Source organism: Tachyglossus aculeatus, chromosome 1 (assembly GCF_015852505.1).
Source record: "Tachyglossus aculeatus isolate mTacAcu1 chromosome 1, mTacAcu1.pri, whole genome shotgun sequence".
NCBI lineage: Eukaryota > Metazoa > Chordata > Mammalia > Monotremata > Tachyglossidae > Tachyglossus > Tachyglossus aculeatus.
The window spans coordinates 103,892,646-103,911,668 of record NC_052066.1 but is presented as its reverse complement, the minus strand read 5'-3'; the positions used below and the strand labels follow the sequence as shown (position 1 = coordinate 103,911,668).

Below are 19,023 nucleotides of genomic sequence, written 5' to 3'. Positions count from 1 at the left end.
TGGTTAAACGCTAGAAATGTGCCAAGCAGCTGGAAGAATCCATGATTCTTCATGTTGCCATGTTGTACTTCCCAAGTGCTTCCCAGGTTTCCCAAAATTTGAAACCTGGATGTTCAGCTATGTTTACAGCTATGCAGCTCAAAGAGCGAAACATTCCTCAGGGATGGAGGAGGAGAAAGGGAAGGAAGAGGAGGGGGAGAAAGAGGAGGGGGAGGGAGAGGAGGGAGAGGAGGGAGAGGAGGAGGAACAGGAGGAGGAAGAGAAGGGGAAGGGGAGAAGGGGAAGGAGAAGGAGAAGGAGGAGGAGGGCTTGCTAATTAAGTCCCTAAATCAATAAAAGTATTGGTTAAACGCTAGAAAGGTGCCAAGCAGCTGGAAGAATCCATGATTCTTCATGTTGCCATGTTGTACTTCCCAAGCGCCTCCCAGGTTTCCCAAAATTTGAAACCTGGATGTTCAGCTATGTTTACAGCTATGCAGCTCAAAGAGTGAAACATTCCTCAGGGATGGAGGAGGAGAAAGGGAAGGAAGAGGAGGGGGAGGAAGAGGAGGGGGAGGGAGAGGAGGGAGAGGAGGGAGAGGAGGAGGAACAGGAGGAGGAGGAGAAGGGGAAGAGGAGAAGGGGAAGGAGAAGGAGAAGGAGGAGGAGGGCTTGCTAATTAAGTCCCTAAATCAATAAAAGCATTGGTTAAACACTAGAAAGGTGCCAAGCAGCTGGAAGAATCCATGATTCTTCATGTTGCCGTGTTGTACTTCCCAAGCGCTTCCCAGGTTTCCCAAAATTTGAAACCTGGATGTTCAGCTATGTTTACAGCTATGCAGCTCAAAGAGTGAAACATTCCTCAGGGATGGAGGAGGAGAAAGGGAAGGAAGAGGAGGGGGAGGAAGAGGAGGAGGAGGGAGAGGAGGAGGAACAGGAGGAGGAGGAGAAGGGGAAGAGGAGAAGGGGAAGGAGAAGGAGAAGGAGGGCTTGCTAATTAAGTCCCTAAATCAATAAAAGCATTGGTTAAACGCTAGAAAGGTGCCAAGCAGCTGGAAGAATCCATGATTCTTCATGTTGCCATGTTGTACTTCCCAAGCACCTCCCAGGTTTCCCAAAATTTGAAACCTGGATGTTCAGCTATGTTTACAGCTATGGAGCTCAAAGAGTGAAACATTCCTCAGGGATGGAGGAGGAGAAAGGGGAGGAAGAGGAGGGGGAGGAAGAGGAGCGGGAGGGAGAGGAGGGAGAGGAGGAGGAACAGGAGGAGGAGGAGAAGGGGAAGAGGAGAAGGGGAAGAGGAGAAGGGGAAGGAGAAGGAGGAGAAGGAGAAGGAGGAGAAGGAGGAGGAGGGCTTGCTAATTAAGTCTCTAAATCAATAAAAGCACTGGTTAAACGCTAGAAATGTGCCAAGCAGCTGGAAGAATCCATGACTCTTCATGTTGCCAACTTGTACTTCCCAAGCGCTTAGTACAGTGCTCTGCACACAGTAAGCGCTCAACAAATACGATTGATTAATTGATTGACTGATGAACTTTACAACCCAAGGTTCCTGGCCCACAAGAGGCAAACAATTTAAATGTGGGGAGGGGGGACCCACAAGGAATGGGAGGGGGAAGAAGATGGGAGGGAGATGGGGAAAGGAAACAAGCTGAAATAGACGCTCAAGGTTCCTGGCCCACAAGAGGCAAACAATTTAAATGTGGGGAGGGGGGACCCACAAGGAATGGGAGGGGGAAGAAGATGACGGGGGAGGGAGATGGGGAAAGGAAACAAGCTGAAATAGACGTATTGCCAAAAGACCAGTTCATTACTGACTGCAGGGGGGTAATGTCCTCGGCCTCCTTAGCTCTGGTCAGGAGCAAATCAGACAGTCAATTGTATTTCTTGAGCATGTACTGTGTTCAGAGCACCGTACTGAGTGCTTGAGAGAGTACACTATAACAATATAACAGACACATTCCCTGCCCACCACGAGCTTAATAATGATAATAATAATAATAATGGTATTTGTTAAGTGCTTACTATGTGCCAAGCACTGTTCTAAGCACAGGGGTGGATACAAGGTAATCAGTTTGTCCCACGTGGGGCTCACAGTCTTAATCCCCCTTTTACAGATCAGAGAACTGAGGCACAGAGAAGTGAAGTGACTTGCCCAAAGTCACACAGCTGATAAGTGGCAGAGCCGGGATTAGAACCCTTGACCTCTGACTCCCAAGCCTGGGCTCTTTCCACTGGGCCATGCTGCTTGGAGAGAGACATTAATATAAATAAACTACAAATATGTACATATAAGGATAATAATGATAGTAATTGTTAAGCACTTACTATGCGCTGAACACATATATGCTGTGGAGTTGGGAGGAACTTTTCATTCATTCACTCATTCAATCGTATTTATTGAGCACTTACTGTGTGCAGAGCACTGTACTAAGCGCTTGGGAAGTCCAAGTTGGCAACATATAGAGATGGTCCCTACCCAACAGCGGGCTCACAGTCTAGAGGGGGGAGACAGACAACAAAACAAAACATATTAACAAAATAAAATAAATACAATAAATATGTACAAATAAAATAGAGTAATAAATCCGTACAAACATATATACATATATACAGGTGCTGTGGGGAGGGGAAGGAGGTAAGGCGGGGGGGGGATGGGGAGGGGGAGGAGGGGATCAGTGTGGGAAGGCCTCCTGGAGGAGGTGAGCTCTCAGTAGGGCTTTGAAGGGAAGAAGAAAGCTAGCTTGGCGGATCATCAACAAAATAAACAGAATAGTAACTATGTACAAGTAAAATAAACAGAATGATAAATCTGTCTAAATATATACAAGTGATGTGGGGAGGGGAAGGAGGTAGGGTTGTAGGGGGGGAGGAGAGGAAAAAGGGAAGGCCTGCTGGAGGAGGTGAGCTCTCAGTAGGGCCTTGAAGGGAGGAAGAGAGCGAGCTTGGCGAATGGGCAGAGGGACTGGGGGCATTCCAGGCCCGGGGGAGGACGTGGGCCGGGGGTCGATGGCGGGACAGGCGAGAGCGAGGCACGGTGAGGAGGTTAGCGGCAGAGGAGCGGAGGGTGCGGGCTGGGCTGGAGAAGGAGAGAAGGGAGGTGAGGTAGGAGGGGGCCAGGGGATGGACAGCCTTGAAGCCCAGGGTGAGGAGTTTCTGCCTGATGCGTAGGTTGACAGGGCTGTAGAATGGAGAGGACACTGGGCCATGAGGAGCCAGGCTTTTTAGGGGGCAGATCTTCGTTCCTGCAGCATTGGGGAGCCCAACGGAGAGCAGAATAAACAAGCTGGAACAACTCCTAACCGCTGCAGGATGGCGGAAAGCACCCCAGGTGGCAAGCCCACCGGCAGGCAGGCAATTCCCTTCGGAGAAATATTTCTTCTCCAGCAGCTCTGTTTAACGTTCACGCGATAGGCTCGCTCTCCCCTAGGCTAGGGAGGCCTGGGCTTAAGGGATAGGGTTCATTACACTGCAATCTTACTGTGCAGCCAGAGAAAATAATTGCACAGACCACGATATTTACAGCTTCATAGTGCTCTGAAACCTAAGATGGCCCTGGATGTAAGGAAGTCCTCTAAAATCGCTAAACTCCGTACAGGCTGGGATTGTTTTTTCTTTTTTTTATGGTATTTAATAATAATATTGGCATTTGTTAAGCGCTTACTATGTGCAAACCACTGTTCTAAGCGCTGGGGAGGATACAAGGTGATATACAAGGTGATCAGGTTGTCCCACGTGGGGCTCACAGTCTTCATCCCCATTTTACAGATGAGGGAACTGAGGCCCAGAAAGGCTAAGTGACTTACCCATGGTCACATAGCTGACAATTGGTGGAGCCGGGATTTGAACCCATGACCCCTGACTCCCAATCCCGGGCTCTTTCCACTGAGCCACGCTGCTTCTCTAAACACTTCCTATGTGCCTTGCACTGTACTAAGTGCTGGGGTGGTAATAATAATAATGATAATAATAACAATAATAATAATAATAATAATAATAATAATAATAATAATAATGGCACTTAAGCGCTTACTATGTGCAAAGCACTGTTCTAAGCACTGGGGAGGGGAAACAAGGTAATGAGGTTGCCCCATGTGGGGCTCACAGTCTTCATCCCCATTTTCCAGATGAGGTAACTGAGGCTCAGAGAAATTAAGTGACTTACCCAAGGTCACACAGCAGACATGTGGCAGAGCCGGGATTTGAACCCATGACCTCTGACTCCCAAGCCCGGGCTCTTTCCACTGAGCCACGCTGCTTCTCTAAACTCTTCCTATGTGCCAGGCACTGTACTAAGTGCTGGGGTAAACACAAGATCATCAGGTTGGATACAGTCCCTGCCCACATAATAATAATAATAATAATAATAATAATAATAATAATAATAATAATAATAATAATAAAAGTATTTGTTAAATGCTTACTATGTGCCAGGCACTGTACTATGCTTTGGGGTCGTTAGAAAGATAATCAGGTTGGCCACAGTCCCTGTTTCATACAGGGCTCGCAGTCTTAATCCCCATTTCACAGATGAAGGAAATAATAATGTTGGTATTTGTTAAGCGCTTACTATGTGCAAAGCACTGTTCTAAGCGCTGGAAATGACACACAGAGAAGCAGCATGGCTCAGTGGAAAGAGCCCGGGCTTTGGAGTCAGAGGTCGTGGGTTCGAATCCCGGCTGCGCCAACTGTCAGCTGTGTGACTTTGGGCAAGTCACTTCACTTCTCCGGGCCTCAGTTCCCTCATCTGGAAAATGGGGATTAAGACTGTGAGCCCCCCATGGGCCAACCTGATCACCTGGTAACCTCCCCAGCGCTTAGAACAGTGCTTTGCACGTAGTAAGCGCTTAATAAATGCCATCATTATTATTATTATTATTAAGTTGAGGGGCTTACTCAAGGTCACACAGAAGACATGTGGCAATAGCGGGCACATACTAGTACCCAGCGCTTAGAACAGTGCTTTGCACATAGTAAGTGCTTAACACTTACTAAAAGACAGTAAGTGTCTTTTAGACTGTGAGCCCACTGTTGGGTAGGGACTGTCTCTATATGTTGCCAACTTGTACTTCCCAAGCGCTTAGTACAGCGCTCTGCACACAGTAAGCGCTCAATAAATACGATCGATTGATTGGTTGATTAACAACTGTCATTATTATTATTAAATACCACAAAAAAAGGAAAAAAAGGGAAAAAAACAATGCCAGCCTGTACAGAGCTTAGCAATTTTAGAGGACTTCCTTACATCCAGGGCCATCTTCGGTTTCGGGGAGAGACCGGAGCAACCGGAGAGAGGCCTGCTCTATCTGTTACCGGGCCATCATCATCATCATCAATCGTATTTATTGAGCACTTACTGTGTGCAGAGCACTGTACTAAGCGCTTGGGAAGTACAAATTGGCAACATATAGAGACAGTCCCAACCCAACAGTGGGCTCACGGTCTAAAAGAGTGGGCTCGCAGTCTAAATGCTGATTCTCATGTCCTGGGGTAAACGGTCATCATCAATCGTATTTATTGAGCGCTTACTATGTGCGGAGCACTGTACTAAGCACTTTAAAGGCGGTCTTCTACGCCTTTTAAAAGTTCACCCGTCTAACACAGTGCTCTGCACAGAGACGGTGCTCAATAAATGCTGTGGATGATGGTGCTTTTGAATGAAAAGATAATTCATCCCTCCCCTTACCTTTCCCTGCATTTCTCCCCCTCTAGACTGTCAGCTCCTGATGGGCAGGGACCATGCCTACCACCTCTGTTATATTGGACTCTCCCAAGCGCTTAGTACAGTGCTCGCTCTAGACTGTAAGCTCGTTGTGCTCAGGGAAAGTGTCTGTTCATGGTTCTATTGGACTCTCCCAAGCACTTAGTACAGTGCTCGCTCTAGACTGTAAGCTCGTTGTGCTCAGGGAAAGTGGCTGTTCATGGTTCTATTGGACTCTCCCAAGCGCTTAGTACAGTGCTCGCTCTAGACTGTAAGCTCATTGTGCTCAGGGAAAGTGTCTGTTCATGGCTCTATTGTACTCTCCCAAGCGCTTAGTACAGTGCTCACTCTAGACTGTAAGCTCGTTGTGTGTAGGGAAAGTGTCTGTTCATGGTTCTATTGGACTCTCCCAAGCGCTTAGTACAGTGCTCGCTCTAGACTGTAAGCTCGTTGTGCTCAGGGAAAGTGTCTGTTCATGGTTCTATTGGACTCTCCCAAGCGCTTAGTACAGTGCTCGCTTTAGACTGTAAGCTCGTTGTGTGTAGGGAAAGTGTTCACGGTTCTATTGGACTCTCCCAAGCGCTTAGTACAGTGCTCGCTCTAGACTGTAAGCTCGTTGTGTGTAGGGAAAGTGTTCACGATTCTATTGGACTCTCCCAAGCGCTTAGTACAGCACTTGCTCTAGACTGTAAGCTCGTTGTGTGTAGGGAAAGTGTTCACGGTTCTATTGGACTCTCCCAAGCGCTTAGTACAGCGCTCACTCTAGACTGTAAGCTCATCGTGTGTGGGGAAAGTGTGCATGGCTCTATTGGACTCTCCCAAGCGCTTAGTACAGCGCTCGCTCTAGACTGTAAGCTCATTGTGCTCAGGGAAAGTGTCTGTTCACGGTTCTATTGGACTCTCCCAAGCGCTTAGTACAGCACTTGCTCCAGACTGTAAGCTCGTTGTTTGTAGGGAAAGTGTCTGTTCATGGTTCTATTGGACTCTCCCAAGCGCTTAGTACACTGCTCGCTCTAGACTGTAAGCTCGTTGTGTGTAGGGAAAGTGTCTGTTCATGGTTCTATTGGACTCTCCCAAGAGCTTTTTTTTATGGCATTTGTTAAGCGCTATGTGCAAAGCACTGTTCTAAGCGCTTGGTGGGGGGGATACAAATAATAATAATAATAATAATAATAATAATGGCATTTGTTAAGCGCTTACTATGTACATATGTATATGTCTGTATGAATTTATTACTCTATTTATTCATTTATTTTACTTGTACATATCTATGCTATTTATTTTTTTTTTATTAATATGTTTTGTTTCGTTGTCTGTCTCCCCCTTCTAGACTGCGAGCCCGCTGTTGGGTAGGGACCGTCTCTGTATGTTGCCAACTTGGACTTCCCAAGCGCTTAGTACAGTGCTCTGCACGCAGTAAGCGCTCAATAAATATGACTGAATGAACGTGCAAAGCACTGTTCAAAGCGCTGGGTTGGGGGGGATACAAAAAAATATTTTTTTTTAGTAGCTTAGTACAGTGCTCGCTCTAGACTGTAAACTCGTTGTGTGTAGGGAAAGTGTCTGTTCATAGTTCTATTGTACTCTCCCAAGCGCTTAGTACAGTGCTCGCTCTCGACTGTAAGCTCACTGTGTGCAGGGAATGTCTGTTCATGGCTATATTGTACTCTCCCAAGCGCTTAGTACAGTGCTCGCTCTAGACTGTAAGCTCGTTGTGCTCAGGGAAAGTGTCTGTTCATGGTTCTACTGGACTCTCCCAAGCGCTTAGTACAGCGCTCGCTCCAGACTGTAAGCTCGTTGTGTGTAGGGAAAGTGTCTGTTCATGGTTCTATTGGACTCTCCCAAGCGCTTAGTACAGTGCTCGCTCTAGACTGTAAGCTCGTTGTGCTCAGGGAAAGTGTCTGTTCATGGTTCTATTGGACTCTCCCAAGCGCTTAGTACAGTGCTCGCTCTAGACTGTAAGCTCGTCGTGCTCAGGGATTCATGGTTCTATTGGACTCTCCCAAGCGCTTAGTACAGTGCTCGCTCTAGACTGTAAGCTCGTTGTGCTCAGGGAAAGTGTCTGTTCACGGTTCTATTGTACTCTCCCGAGCGCTTAGTATAGTGCTTGCTCTAGACTGTAAGCTCGTTGTGCTCAGGGAAAGTGTCTGTTCATGGTTCTATTGGACTCTCCCAAGCGCTTAGTACAGTGCTCGCTCTAGACTGTAAGCTCGTTGTGTGTAGGGAAAGTGCCTGTTCATGGTTCTATTGGACTCTCCCAAGCGCTTTTTTTTAATGGCATTTGTTAAGCGCTTACAATGTGCAAAGCACTGTTCTAAGCGCTTGGTGGGGGGGATACAAATAATAATAATAATAATAATAACAGCATTTGTTAAGTGCTTACTATGTATATATGTATATGTTTGTATAAATTCATTACTCTATTTATTCATTTATTTTATTTGTGCATATTTATTCTATTTATTTTATTTTGTTAATAGGTTTTGTTTCGTTGTCTGTCTCCCCCTTCTAGACTGTGAGCCCGCTGTTGGGTAGGGACCGTCTCTATATGTTGCCAACTTGGACTTCCCAAGCGCTTAGTACAGTGCTCTGCACACAGTAAGCGCTCAATAAATATGATTGAATGAACGTGCAAAGCTGTTTTAAGTGCTGGGTTGGGGGGATACAAAAAACAATTTTTTTTAGTAGCTTAGTACAGTGTTCGCTCTAGACTGTAAACTCGTTGTGTGTAGGGAAAGTGTCTGTTCATGGTTCTATTGTACTCTCCCAAGCGCTTACTACAGTGCTCACTCTCGACTGTAAGCTCACTGTGTGCAGGGAATGTCTGTTCATGGCTATATTGTACTCACCCAAGCGCTTAGTACAGTGTTCACTCTATCAATCAATCAATTGTATTTATTGAGCACTTACTGTGTGCAGAGCACTGTACTAAGCGCTTGGGAAGTACAAGTCGGCAACACGTAGAGACAGTCCCTACCCAACAGCGGGCTCACAGTCTAGAAGGGGGAGACAGAGAACAAAACCAAACATACTAACAAAATAAAATAGAATAGATATGTACGAGGAAAATAGAGTAATAAATATGTACAAATTACATATATACAGGTAACTGTAGACTGTAAGCTCATTGGGCGCAGGGAATGGGTCTGTTCATGGTTGTATTATACGCTCTCAAGTGCTCAGTACAGTGCTCTGCACCTAGTAAGCACTCAAAAAACACGACTGAATGAATGGAATAAATGAAGTAAATATTTAATAAATACCACTGTATTTCACTCCAGTCTCTCCTGACCTTTTAATATTTTAAATCCTGTTTTTACCCTCAAGGCTTGGTTATACTATGAGACCACAGGCAGTCTGGAGAGGAGAGAAGAGACAAGAGAGAGAAGAGAGAGGGGAGAGCGCAGTAATCAATCAATCAATCGTATTTACTGAGCGCTTCCTGTGTGCAGAGCACTGTACTAAGCGCTTGGGAAGTCCAAGTTGGCAACATAGAGAGACGGTCCCTACCCAACAACGGGCTCACAGCACATCCAAAGCAGAGACACGCAGGAAAAGCAAGGCAAAGGCACAGACAAATAAGGGAAGACAAAAAGCCGAAAGTTTTCCTGTTTAGGCTGTCCCTACCTTAGATCCCTCCCGCTTTCCTAGTTACTCAGTCATCACGATTTATTAAACACTTATTGGTTCCAGAGGCCTGGAAGCCCGTAATAAAAAATAAAAGACACAGACTCTGCCCTTGAGAAGCTTCCACTTCCTTAGCAGAAAGAGGAAGAAGAGAAAATAGCCTAAGATATGAGAGTATTTCATTCAATCGTATTTACTGAGCGCTTACTGTGTGCACAGCATTGTAGTAAGCGCTTGGGAAAGTACAATGCACCAATAAACAGTGATGTTCCCTGCCCACAACGAGCTTGCAGTCTGGAGGGGAACAGATAGTTAAATTGATGGCTAAAAAAGAACTCAAAGCCTTCATGCTGCTTTTAAAGCAATATGGCCTCATCCTTGAAATAATAATAGCGATGATTGTGGTATTTGTTAAGCCGTTATCAATCAATCAATCGTATTTATTGAGCGCTTACTGTGTGCACAGCACTGTACTAAGCGCTCGGGAAAGTACAATGCACCAATAAACAGTGACATTCCCTGCCCACAACGAGCTTACAGTCTAGAGGGGAACAGATAGTTAAATTGATTGCTAAAAAAGAACTCCAAGCCTTCATGCTGCTTTTAAAGCAATGTGGCCTCATCCTTGTAATAATAATAACGATGACTGTGGTATTTGTTAAGTGCTCATCATCAATCAATCAATCATCTTTATTGAGCGCTTACTGTGTGCAGAGAGCTGTACTAAGCACTTGGGAAGTACAAGTCGGCAACACATAGAGACAGTCCCTACCCAACAGTGGGCTCACAGTCTAGAAGGGGGAGACAGAGAACAAAACCAAACATATTAACAAAATAAAATAAATAGAATAGATATGTACAAGTAAAATAAATAAATAAATAAAGTAATAAATATGTACAAATCAATCAATCAATCAATCAATCATATTTATTGAGCGCTTACTGTGTGCAGAGCACTGTACTAAGCGCTTAGGAAGTCCAAGTTGGCAACATACAGAGACAGTCCCTACCCAACAGTGGGCTCACAGTCTAGAAGGGGGAGACAGAGAACAAAACCAAACATATTAACAAAATAAAATAAATAGAATAGATATGTACAAGTAAAATAAACAAATAAATAAACAGAGTAATAAATATGTATAAACATATATACATATATACAGGTGCTGTGGGGAAGGGAAGGAGGTAATGTGCTATGCACTGTGCTAGTAATAACAATAATAATAATAATAATAATAATAATAATGCATTGGCGGAAGCAGTACAGTGCTCTGCACACAGTAAGCGCTCAATAAATATGATTGAATGAATGAATACAAGATAATCAGGTTGGACACAGTCCTTGTCCGACAAAGGGCTCCCAATCTCAATCCCCATTTTACAGATGAGGTAACTAAGGCACAGAGTAGTCAAGCGACTTGCCCAAGGTCATCCAACATGCAAGTGGCACACGAGGTACAACTCCTACAATTTATGGACAATAAAAGGGGTAATGTCAGGCCAGAAAATGTCAGGCAAGAAAATCTTCCTGAATCCGTCAAGCCTCCGTTATAGGATTGAGGCCATAAATGTCTAAATGTGCTTTTTCAGAAATGAAAATTCTTCTTTGGAATGGCAAAGATAAAGACAGGCTAGACAAATAGCATACTGTGCTCTCTCTCCGATGTATGCAAACTATGAAATTTATGCGAGTTTTTTTCCCTTTGAGGAATCTGCAATGTGGTACTACATCTTTACTTAGGAATGAAAAGCCGAGCATATGAATCCTGAAAATTTTGACAAAATATGAGTCAGAGCTTATGCCAGGAATATATTTTACGGAGTCCAGTAAGCACTTTCTGAAAACAGAATTGTTTTTTTTTTTTTTAAAAAAAAGGCCAGTGCGCATAAGCTAGAAGACTGATAGATACGCTAATAATAATAATGTTGGCATTTGTTAAGCGCTTACTATGTGCAAAGCATTGTTCTAAGCGCTGGGGGGATACAAGGTGATCAGGTTGTTCCACGGGGGGCTCACAGTCTTAATCCCCATTTTCCAGATGAGGGAACTGAGGCTCAGAGAAGGTAAGTGACTTGCCCAAGGTCACACAGCAGACTTGTGGCAGAGCCGGGATTCGAACCCATGACCTCGACTCCAAAGCCCGGGCTCTTTCCACTGAGCCACGCTGCTTCTCTAGAGACTTCTCTAGACTGTAAGCTCCTTGTGGGCAGGGAAAGTATCTACCAACTCTGTTATATTATACTCTCCCAAGTGCTCAGTCCAGTGCTCTGCACACAGTAAGCCCTCAATAAATATTACTGATTGAAATACGATTGAGACAAAGAGAAAAGGAGGACAAATGGAATCAATACAATGAATAACTACACTTTTAGACTGTGAGCCCACTCTTTTAGAGTGTGAGCCCACTGTTGGGTAGGGACTGTCTCTATATGTTGCCAACTTGGACTTCCCAAGCGCTTAGTACAGTGCTCTGCACACAGTAAGCGCTCGATAAATACGATTGATGATGATGATGATAAATAAATCAATAAATCATCAATAATCACTAAATACGATTGAATGAATGAAGGAAGGAATGAAACATCAATCAAAATCACTGGGTGCTTACTATTTGCAGAGCACTGTACTAAGGGCTTGGGAGGGTAAAATACAACAAATTAATAGATACATTCCCTGCCCATAATGAGCTAGAGGAGGGTCAAAAGAAAGTCCGTGTTTAACCAGATTCACTATGTACCCACGACCTGTCTTGGGCTCAGTTTTCTCAATAAATAAATGGTATTTACTGAGCGTTTACTGCATGCAGGGCACTGTACTAAGCACCTGAGTAGACAGGAGAAGCAGCGTGGCTCAGTGGAAATCAATCAATCAATCAATCAATCAATCGTATTTATTGAGCGCTTACTGTGTGCAGAGCACTGTACTAAGCGCTTGGGAAGTATAAGTTGGCAACGTATAGAGACGGTCCCTACCCAACAGTGGGCTCACAGTGGCTCAGTGGAAACAGCTCAGGCTTTGGAGTCAGAGGTCATGGGTTCAAATCCCAGCTTCGCCACTTGTCAGCTGTGTTACTTTGGACAGGTCACTTAACTTCTCTGTGCCTGAGTTCCCTCATCTGTAAAATAGGGATTGAGACTGTGAGCCTCCCATGGGACCACCTGATCACCCTGCAACCTCCCCGGCGCTTAGAACAGTGCTTTGCACATAGGAAGCGCTTAATAAATGCCATTATTATCATTACTATCATTATATACGCTAATCTGATTGGACACAGTCCTTGCCCCACATGGGGCTCCCAGTCTGAATCCCTATTTTACAGATGAGGTAACGCAGGCACAGAGAAAGTAAGTGGTTTGACCAAGGTCACACAGCAGACAAGGGAAGAACCCAGGTCTTTCTCACTCCCAGGCCTGAGGTCTAGACTGTGAGCCCGCTGTTCGGTCGGGACCGTCTCTATATGTTGCCAACTTGTACTTCCCAAGCGCTTAGTCCAGTGCTCTGCACACAGTAAGCGCTCAATAAATACGATTGAATGAATGAATGAATGAATGAATGGTCTCCGCTAGGCCAGGCCGCTTCTCTTGTATAGCATAATGTCTTGATTATATTAGGGAAGCAGCGTGGCTCAGTGGAAAGAGCCCGGGTTTTGGAGTCAGAGGTCGTGGGTTCCAATCCCGCTCCGCCACTTGTCAGCTGGGTGACTCTGGGCAAGTCGCTTCACTTCCCTGGGCCTCAGTTCCCTCATCTGTCAAATGGGGATGAAGACTGTGAGCCCCCCTGTGGGACAACCTGATCACCTTGTAACCTCCCCAGCGCTTAGAACAGTGCTTTGCATATAGTAAGCGCTTAATAAATGCCATTATTATTATTATTATTATTATTATTATACTCCTAAATTCAAGCTGGTTTTCCACTAGAATCAAGGCCTCCTCAATCTTCATAGCCCTCGGGTCCCCTAAAGCGATGCTAAAATGACATGAGTGTCTAACTGCCCTGTTTTCACCCAGGATGATCTGAGCCTCTAAACTGTCGGCAACAGACAGAGACAGTCCCTACCCAGCAAGGGGCTCACAGTCTAGAAGGGGGAGACAGACAACAAAACCAAACATGTAGACAGGTGTCAAAATGGTCAGAACAAATAGAATTAAAGCTATATCACATCATTAACTGTAACTCCTCCAAGAGGCTTTCCCTCTCTCCCAAGAGGCCTTCCCCGACTAAGCCCTCCTTTCCTCTTCTCCCACTCCCTTCAGCGTCACTTGACTTGCTCCCTTTATTCATCTCCCCTCCCAGCCCCACAGCACTTATGTGCATCTTCGAGACTGTGAGCCCACTGTTGGGTAGGGACCGTCTCTATACGTTGCCAACTTGGACTTCCCAAGGGCTTAGTACAGTGCTCTGCACACAGTAAGCGCTCAATAAATATGACTGAATGAATGAATGAATTCTGTAATTTATTTATTTCATCATAAATCGTATTTATTGAGCACTTACTATGTGCAGAGCACTGTACTAAGCGCTTGGGAAGTACAAATTGGCAACATATAGAGACAGTCCCTATCCAACAGTGGGCTCACAGTCTAAAAGGGGGAGATTTATTTATTTCTACTAACCTCTGTCTCCTGCTCTAGACTGTAAGCTCATTGTGGGCAGGGAATGCATATTGTCATGTCATCTAACTATCATATCAGAGAAGCAGCATGGCTCAGTGGAAAGGGCACGGGCTTTGGAGTCAGAGGTTATGGGTTCAAATCCCGGCTCCGCCGCTCGTCAGCTGTGTGACTTTGGGCAAGCCACTTAACTTCTCTGTGCCTCAGTGACCTCATCTGTAAAATGGTTATGAAGACTGTGAGCCCCCCGTGGGCCTCCCCAGCGCTTAGAACAGTGCTTTGCACATAGTAAGCGCTTAATAAATGCCACCATTATTATTATTATTATTCTTGTTACACTGTACTCTCCCAAGTGCTTAGTACAGTGCTCTGCACAGGGTCGGCGCTCAATAAATACGACTGACTGACAGACTGACTAAAACTCTCCCTGTATTATGTAAGCTCCATGTGGAAGGGGGGGCACATATCTATCAACTCTGTTATATCGTACTCTCCGAAGCGCTTAGCTCAGTGCTGTGCACACAGTAAGCGCTCAATAAAGAGCAGTGACTGATTGATGATGTCTGGTGGCAATCAATCAATCAATCAATCGTATTTATTGAGTGCTTACTGTGTGCAGAGCGCTGTACTAAGCGCTTGGGAAGTACAAGTTGGCAACATATAGAGACGGTCCCTACCCAACAGTGGGCTCACAGTCTAGAAGTGGGAGACAGACAACAAAACCAAACATATTAACAAAATAAAATAAATAGAATAGACATGTACAAGATAAATAGAGTAATAAATATGTACAAACATATATACATATACACAGGTGCTGTGGGGAAGGGAAGGAGGTAAGATGGGGGGATGGAGAGGGGACCGAGGGGGAGAGGAAGGAAGGGGCTCAGTGTGGGAAGGCCTCCTGGAGGAGGTGAGCTCTCAGCAGGGCCTTGAAGGGAGGAAGAGAGCTAGCTTGGCGGATGGGCAGAGGGAGGCAGGCAGACTCGTCTTCACTGAGGATTTGGGGTAGACTGGGGGGCGGGTAGGGGCCCAGAACACCGCATCTGGATTAATGTCCCAGCATCCATAATAATAAAATAATAATAATAATAATAATAATAATCATAATAATAATAATGGCATTTATTGAGCGCTTACTCTATGCAAAGCACTGTTCTAAGCACTGGGGAGGATACAAGGTGATCAGGTTGTCCCACAGGGGCCTCACAGTTTTAATCCCCATTTTACAGATGAGGTAACTGAGGCCCAGAGAAGTTAAGCGACTTGCCCAAAGTCACACAGCTGACAGTTGGCGGAGCCAGAATTTGAACCCATGACCTCTGACTCCAAAGCCCAGGCTCTTTCCACTGAGCCACGCTGCTTCTACTGCTTAGCTCAGCACAGGGTCACGTTGTAAACACCAAAACTGGCATCGCTATTGACTGACCGACTATCCAGCATCCCAATAAATCACACGAAATCTTACAAATCGGAAACCATTTACCCACGGAGATCATAATTTAGGAGGATGAACACAGCTTGCTTGACACAAGAAGTCTGTTCAAACTGAGTGACTAGGGCCATAGTAGATGATCTATAAAATAAAGTTTGCCTAAAGGAATACAATTTTCTCAATCACTTACCCTTTTTCATACGTGAATTCATCTTTAAGGGAATTTGCTGATGCCTCTCCAATAAAGACAGATGGGATATCGATCTTCTTCAAAACATCAACTGTGCGGTTTAAAAAAAGAAAAGAAAAAAAAAAAGATAAAACACTGCCCTTGAATGTCCTCAGCCAATACTATCAATTCAGCGGGCTTCACCAAGTTAGAGAATCACCTGAAATACTTAAAGGCAGGTATTTGGGAAACTTTGCTCTGAGATTCGTTAGCCAATGTGATAGATCATCATCATCAATAGTATTTATTGAGTGCTTACTATGTGCAGAGCACTGTACTAAGCACTTGCGAAGTTCAAATTGGCAACATATACAGTCCCTACCCAACATTGGGCTCACAGTCTAAAAGGGGGAGACAGAGAACAAAACCAAACATACTAACAAAATAAAATAAATAGATATGTACAAGTAAAATAAATAAATAGAGTAATAAATATGTACAAACATATATACATATATACAGGTGCTGTGGGGAAGGGAAGGAGGTAAGATGGGGGGGATGGAGAGGAGGGCGAGGGGGAGAGGAAGGAAGGGGCTCTTATAATGCACCTGGGAAAACCTTGGGCATTGCAAATAAATCAATCAATCATATTTATTGTATTTATTTATTACTTATTATTAAATAAATACGATTGATTGATTGATTGATTGATTGAGCGTTTACTGTGTGCAGAGCACTGTACTGAGCGCTTGGGAAGTACAAGTTGGCAACATAGAGAGACAGTCCCTACCCAACAGTGGGCTCACAGTCTAAAAGCAAAGGAATTCTCCAAGCGATCTAGGATATTGAAAGGATTTGCCCCTGAAATGCTTCAAGACAGCTATTCCGGCTGTTGTTCCGTGATTTGTTAGCCACTCTAATAGCTTTTATAATGCATTTTGGAAAACCTAGGGAGTTGCTAAGGAATTCTCCAAGCAATCTGGGATATTGAAAGGATTTGCCACTCTATGCCCCATGTATAATGAGTTACAATTAACAGGCCCGCTAATCGAATGGAAGAAATTAATAAAGGAAAAGCCACTAAATTTCATTTAATCCCACCCTTGAGGGGTGAGTTCAGAGCTACTGATTTACCTTCTCCCCCTTCTAGACTGTGAGCCCACTGTTGGGTAGGGACCGTCTCTATATGCTGCCAACTTGGACTTCCCAAGCGCTTAGTACAGTGCTCTGCACACAGTAAGTGCTCAATAAATATGATTGATTGATTTCCACCAGCAGGTGGTGGAGTTATTTATTCACTGCAGATGATTTACTTTCTCCCCCATCCAGACTGTGAGCCCACTGCTGGGTAGGGACCGTCTCTATATGTTGCCAACTTGGACTTCCCAAGCGCTTAGTCCAGTGCTCTGCACACAGTAAGCGCTCAATAAATACGATTGATTGATTGATTGATTTCCAACAGCAGGCGGTGGAGTTATTCACTGCAGATGAAAGGCTGTTTCTGGCCTTCCCAGAGTTTCCTTCCTAAGCCCAAGGTGGAACTCTCTATCAATCAATCAATCAAGCAATGGTACTCACTATGTGTGGAGCACTGTACTACGCACTTGGGAGAGTACACTACCCTTTATCATCAATGTGACTAACCCAGCAGGTAGGGGTAAGTACCATTTCCTTACCACGCTGGGAAGCAGCGTGGCTCAGTGGAAAGAGCCCCGGCTTGGGAGTCAGAGGTCATGGGTTCCAATCCTGGCTCTGCCACATGCCTGCCGGGTGACCTTGGGCAAGTCACTTCATTCATTCATTCATTCAATCGTATTTATTGAGCGCTTACTGTGTGCAGAGCACTGTACTAAGCGCTTGGGAAGTCCAAGTTGGTAACATATAGAGATGGTCCCTACCCAACAGCGGGCTCACAGTCTGAGCCTCAGTGACCTCCTCTGTAAAATGGGGATTAAGACTGTGAGCCGCACGTGGGACAATCTGATCACCTGGTATCCCCCCAAGGGATTAGAGCAGTGATTTGCACATAGTAAGCGCATAACAAACACCATCATTATTATATTATAATTTTCCCTTAGGGAATAACTGCAAAGCTAAAGATTATTATTGTTATTGGCAATGATAATAACAATGGTATTCGTTAAGCAGTTACTGTGTGCCAGGCACTGTACTAAGCGCTGGGGTGGCTATGAGCAAATTAGGTTGGACGCAGTCCCTGTCTCACATGGGGGTCACAGTCTCAATCCCCATATTACAGATGAGGTCATTGAGGCACAGAGCAGTGAAGTGACTTGCCTAAGGCCACATAGCAGATAAGTGGTGGACCAGGGATTAGAACCCACGACCTACTGAGTCCCAGGCCCGTGCTCTAGCCACTGCATCAAGAAGAAATCTCACTGAGTTAAAAAGCCCTGCTACCTCCTCAATCAATCAATCAATCAATCGTATTTATTGAGCGCTTACTATGTGCAGAGCACTGTACTAAGCACTTGGGAAGTACAAATTGGCAACACATAGAGACAGTCCCTACCCAACAGTGGGCTCACAGTCTAAAAGGGGGAGACAGAGAACAGAACCAAACATACCAACAAAATAAAATGGATAGAAATGTACAAGCAAAATAAATAAATAAATAAATAAATAGAGTAATAAATATGTACAACCATATATACATATATACAGGTGCTGTGGGGAAGGGAAGGAGGTAAGATGGGGGGATGGAGGGGGGGACGAGGGGGAGAGGAAGGAAGGGGCTCAGTCTGGGAAGGCCACCTGGAGGAGGTGAGCTCTCAGTAGGGCCTTGAAGGGAGGAAGAGAGCTAGCTTGGTGATAATAATAATAATAATAATAATAATAATAATTAGCTCCTCGATAATAATAAAAACTAATAATGATAATTGTGGTATTTGTTAGGCACTTACTTTATGCCAGGCACTGTGCTAAGCACTGGGGTGGATACAAGCAGATCGGGTCGGACACCGTCCCTGGCCCTGGTGGGGCTCACAGCTTCGATCCCTATTTTCCAGATGGGGGAACTGAGGCCCAGGGAAGTGAAATCAATCAATCAATCGTATTTATTGAGCGCTTACTGTGTGCAGAGCACTGTACTAAGCGCTTGGGAAGTACAAGTCGGCAACATATAGAGATGGTCCCTACCCAACAACGGGCTCAGTCTAGAAGAGGGAGACAGAGAACAAAACCAAACATACAGACAAAATAAAATAAATAGAATAGATATGTACAAGTAAAATAGAGTAATAAATATGTACAAACATATATATATATATATATATATATATATATATATATGTTTAGATATACAGGTGCTGTGGGGAAGGGAAGGAGGAAATGACATGCCCAAGGTCACAGGACAGATGAGCAGCAGAGCCGGGATTAGAACCCATGAACTTGTGACTCCACGCTCCTTCTCTGTCACCTGAAATGATCGTCAGCCACCACCTGAAAGGTGGAGAATACCCCCGCACTGGGCTGGGAAGGGGG

The 19,023-nt window shown here is 44.8% G+C and overlaps 1 protein-coding gene across 1 annotated transcript in view; it reads right to left on the bottom strand.

The window, feature by feature from the left end:
• The window catches only part of RNF13 (ring finger protein 13), a 370,693-nt gene that overhangs the window by 102,462 nt on the left and 249,208 nt on the right, over positions 1–19,023 (bottom strand). Inside the window, exon 6 of the mRNA XM_038750328.1 lies at positions 15,544–15,634. Within this exon, the coding sequence (XP_038606256.1) occupies positions 15,544–15,634 (91 nt within the window). The remainder of the gene's footprint in view (positions 1–15,543; positions 15,635–19,023) is intronic.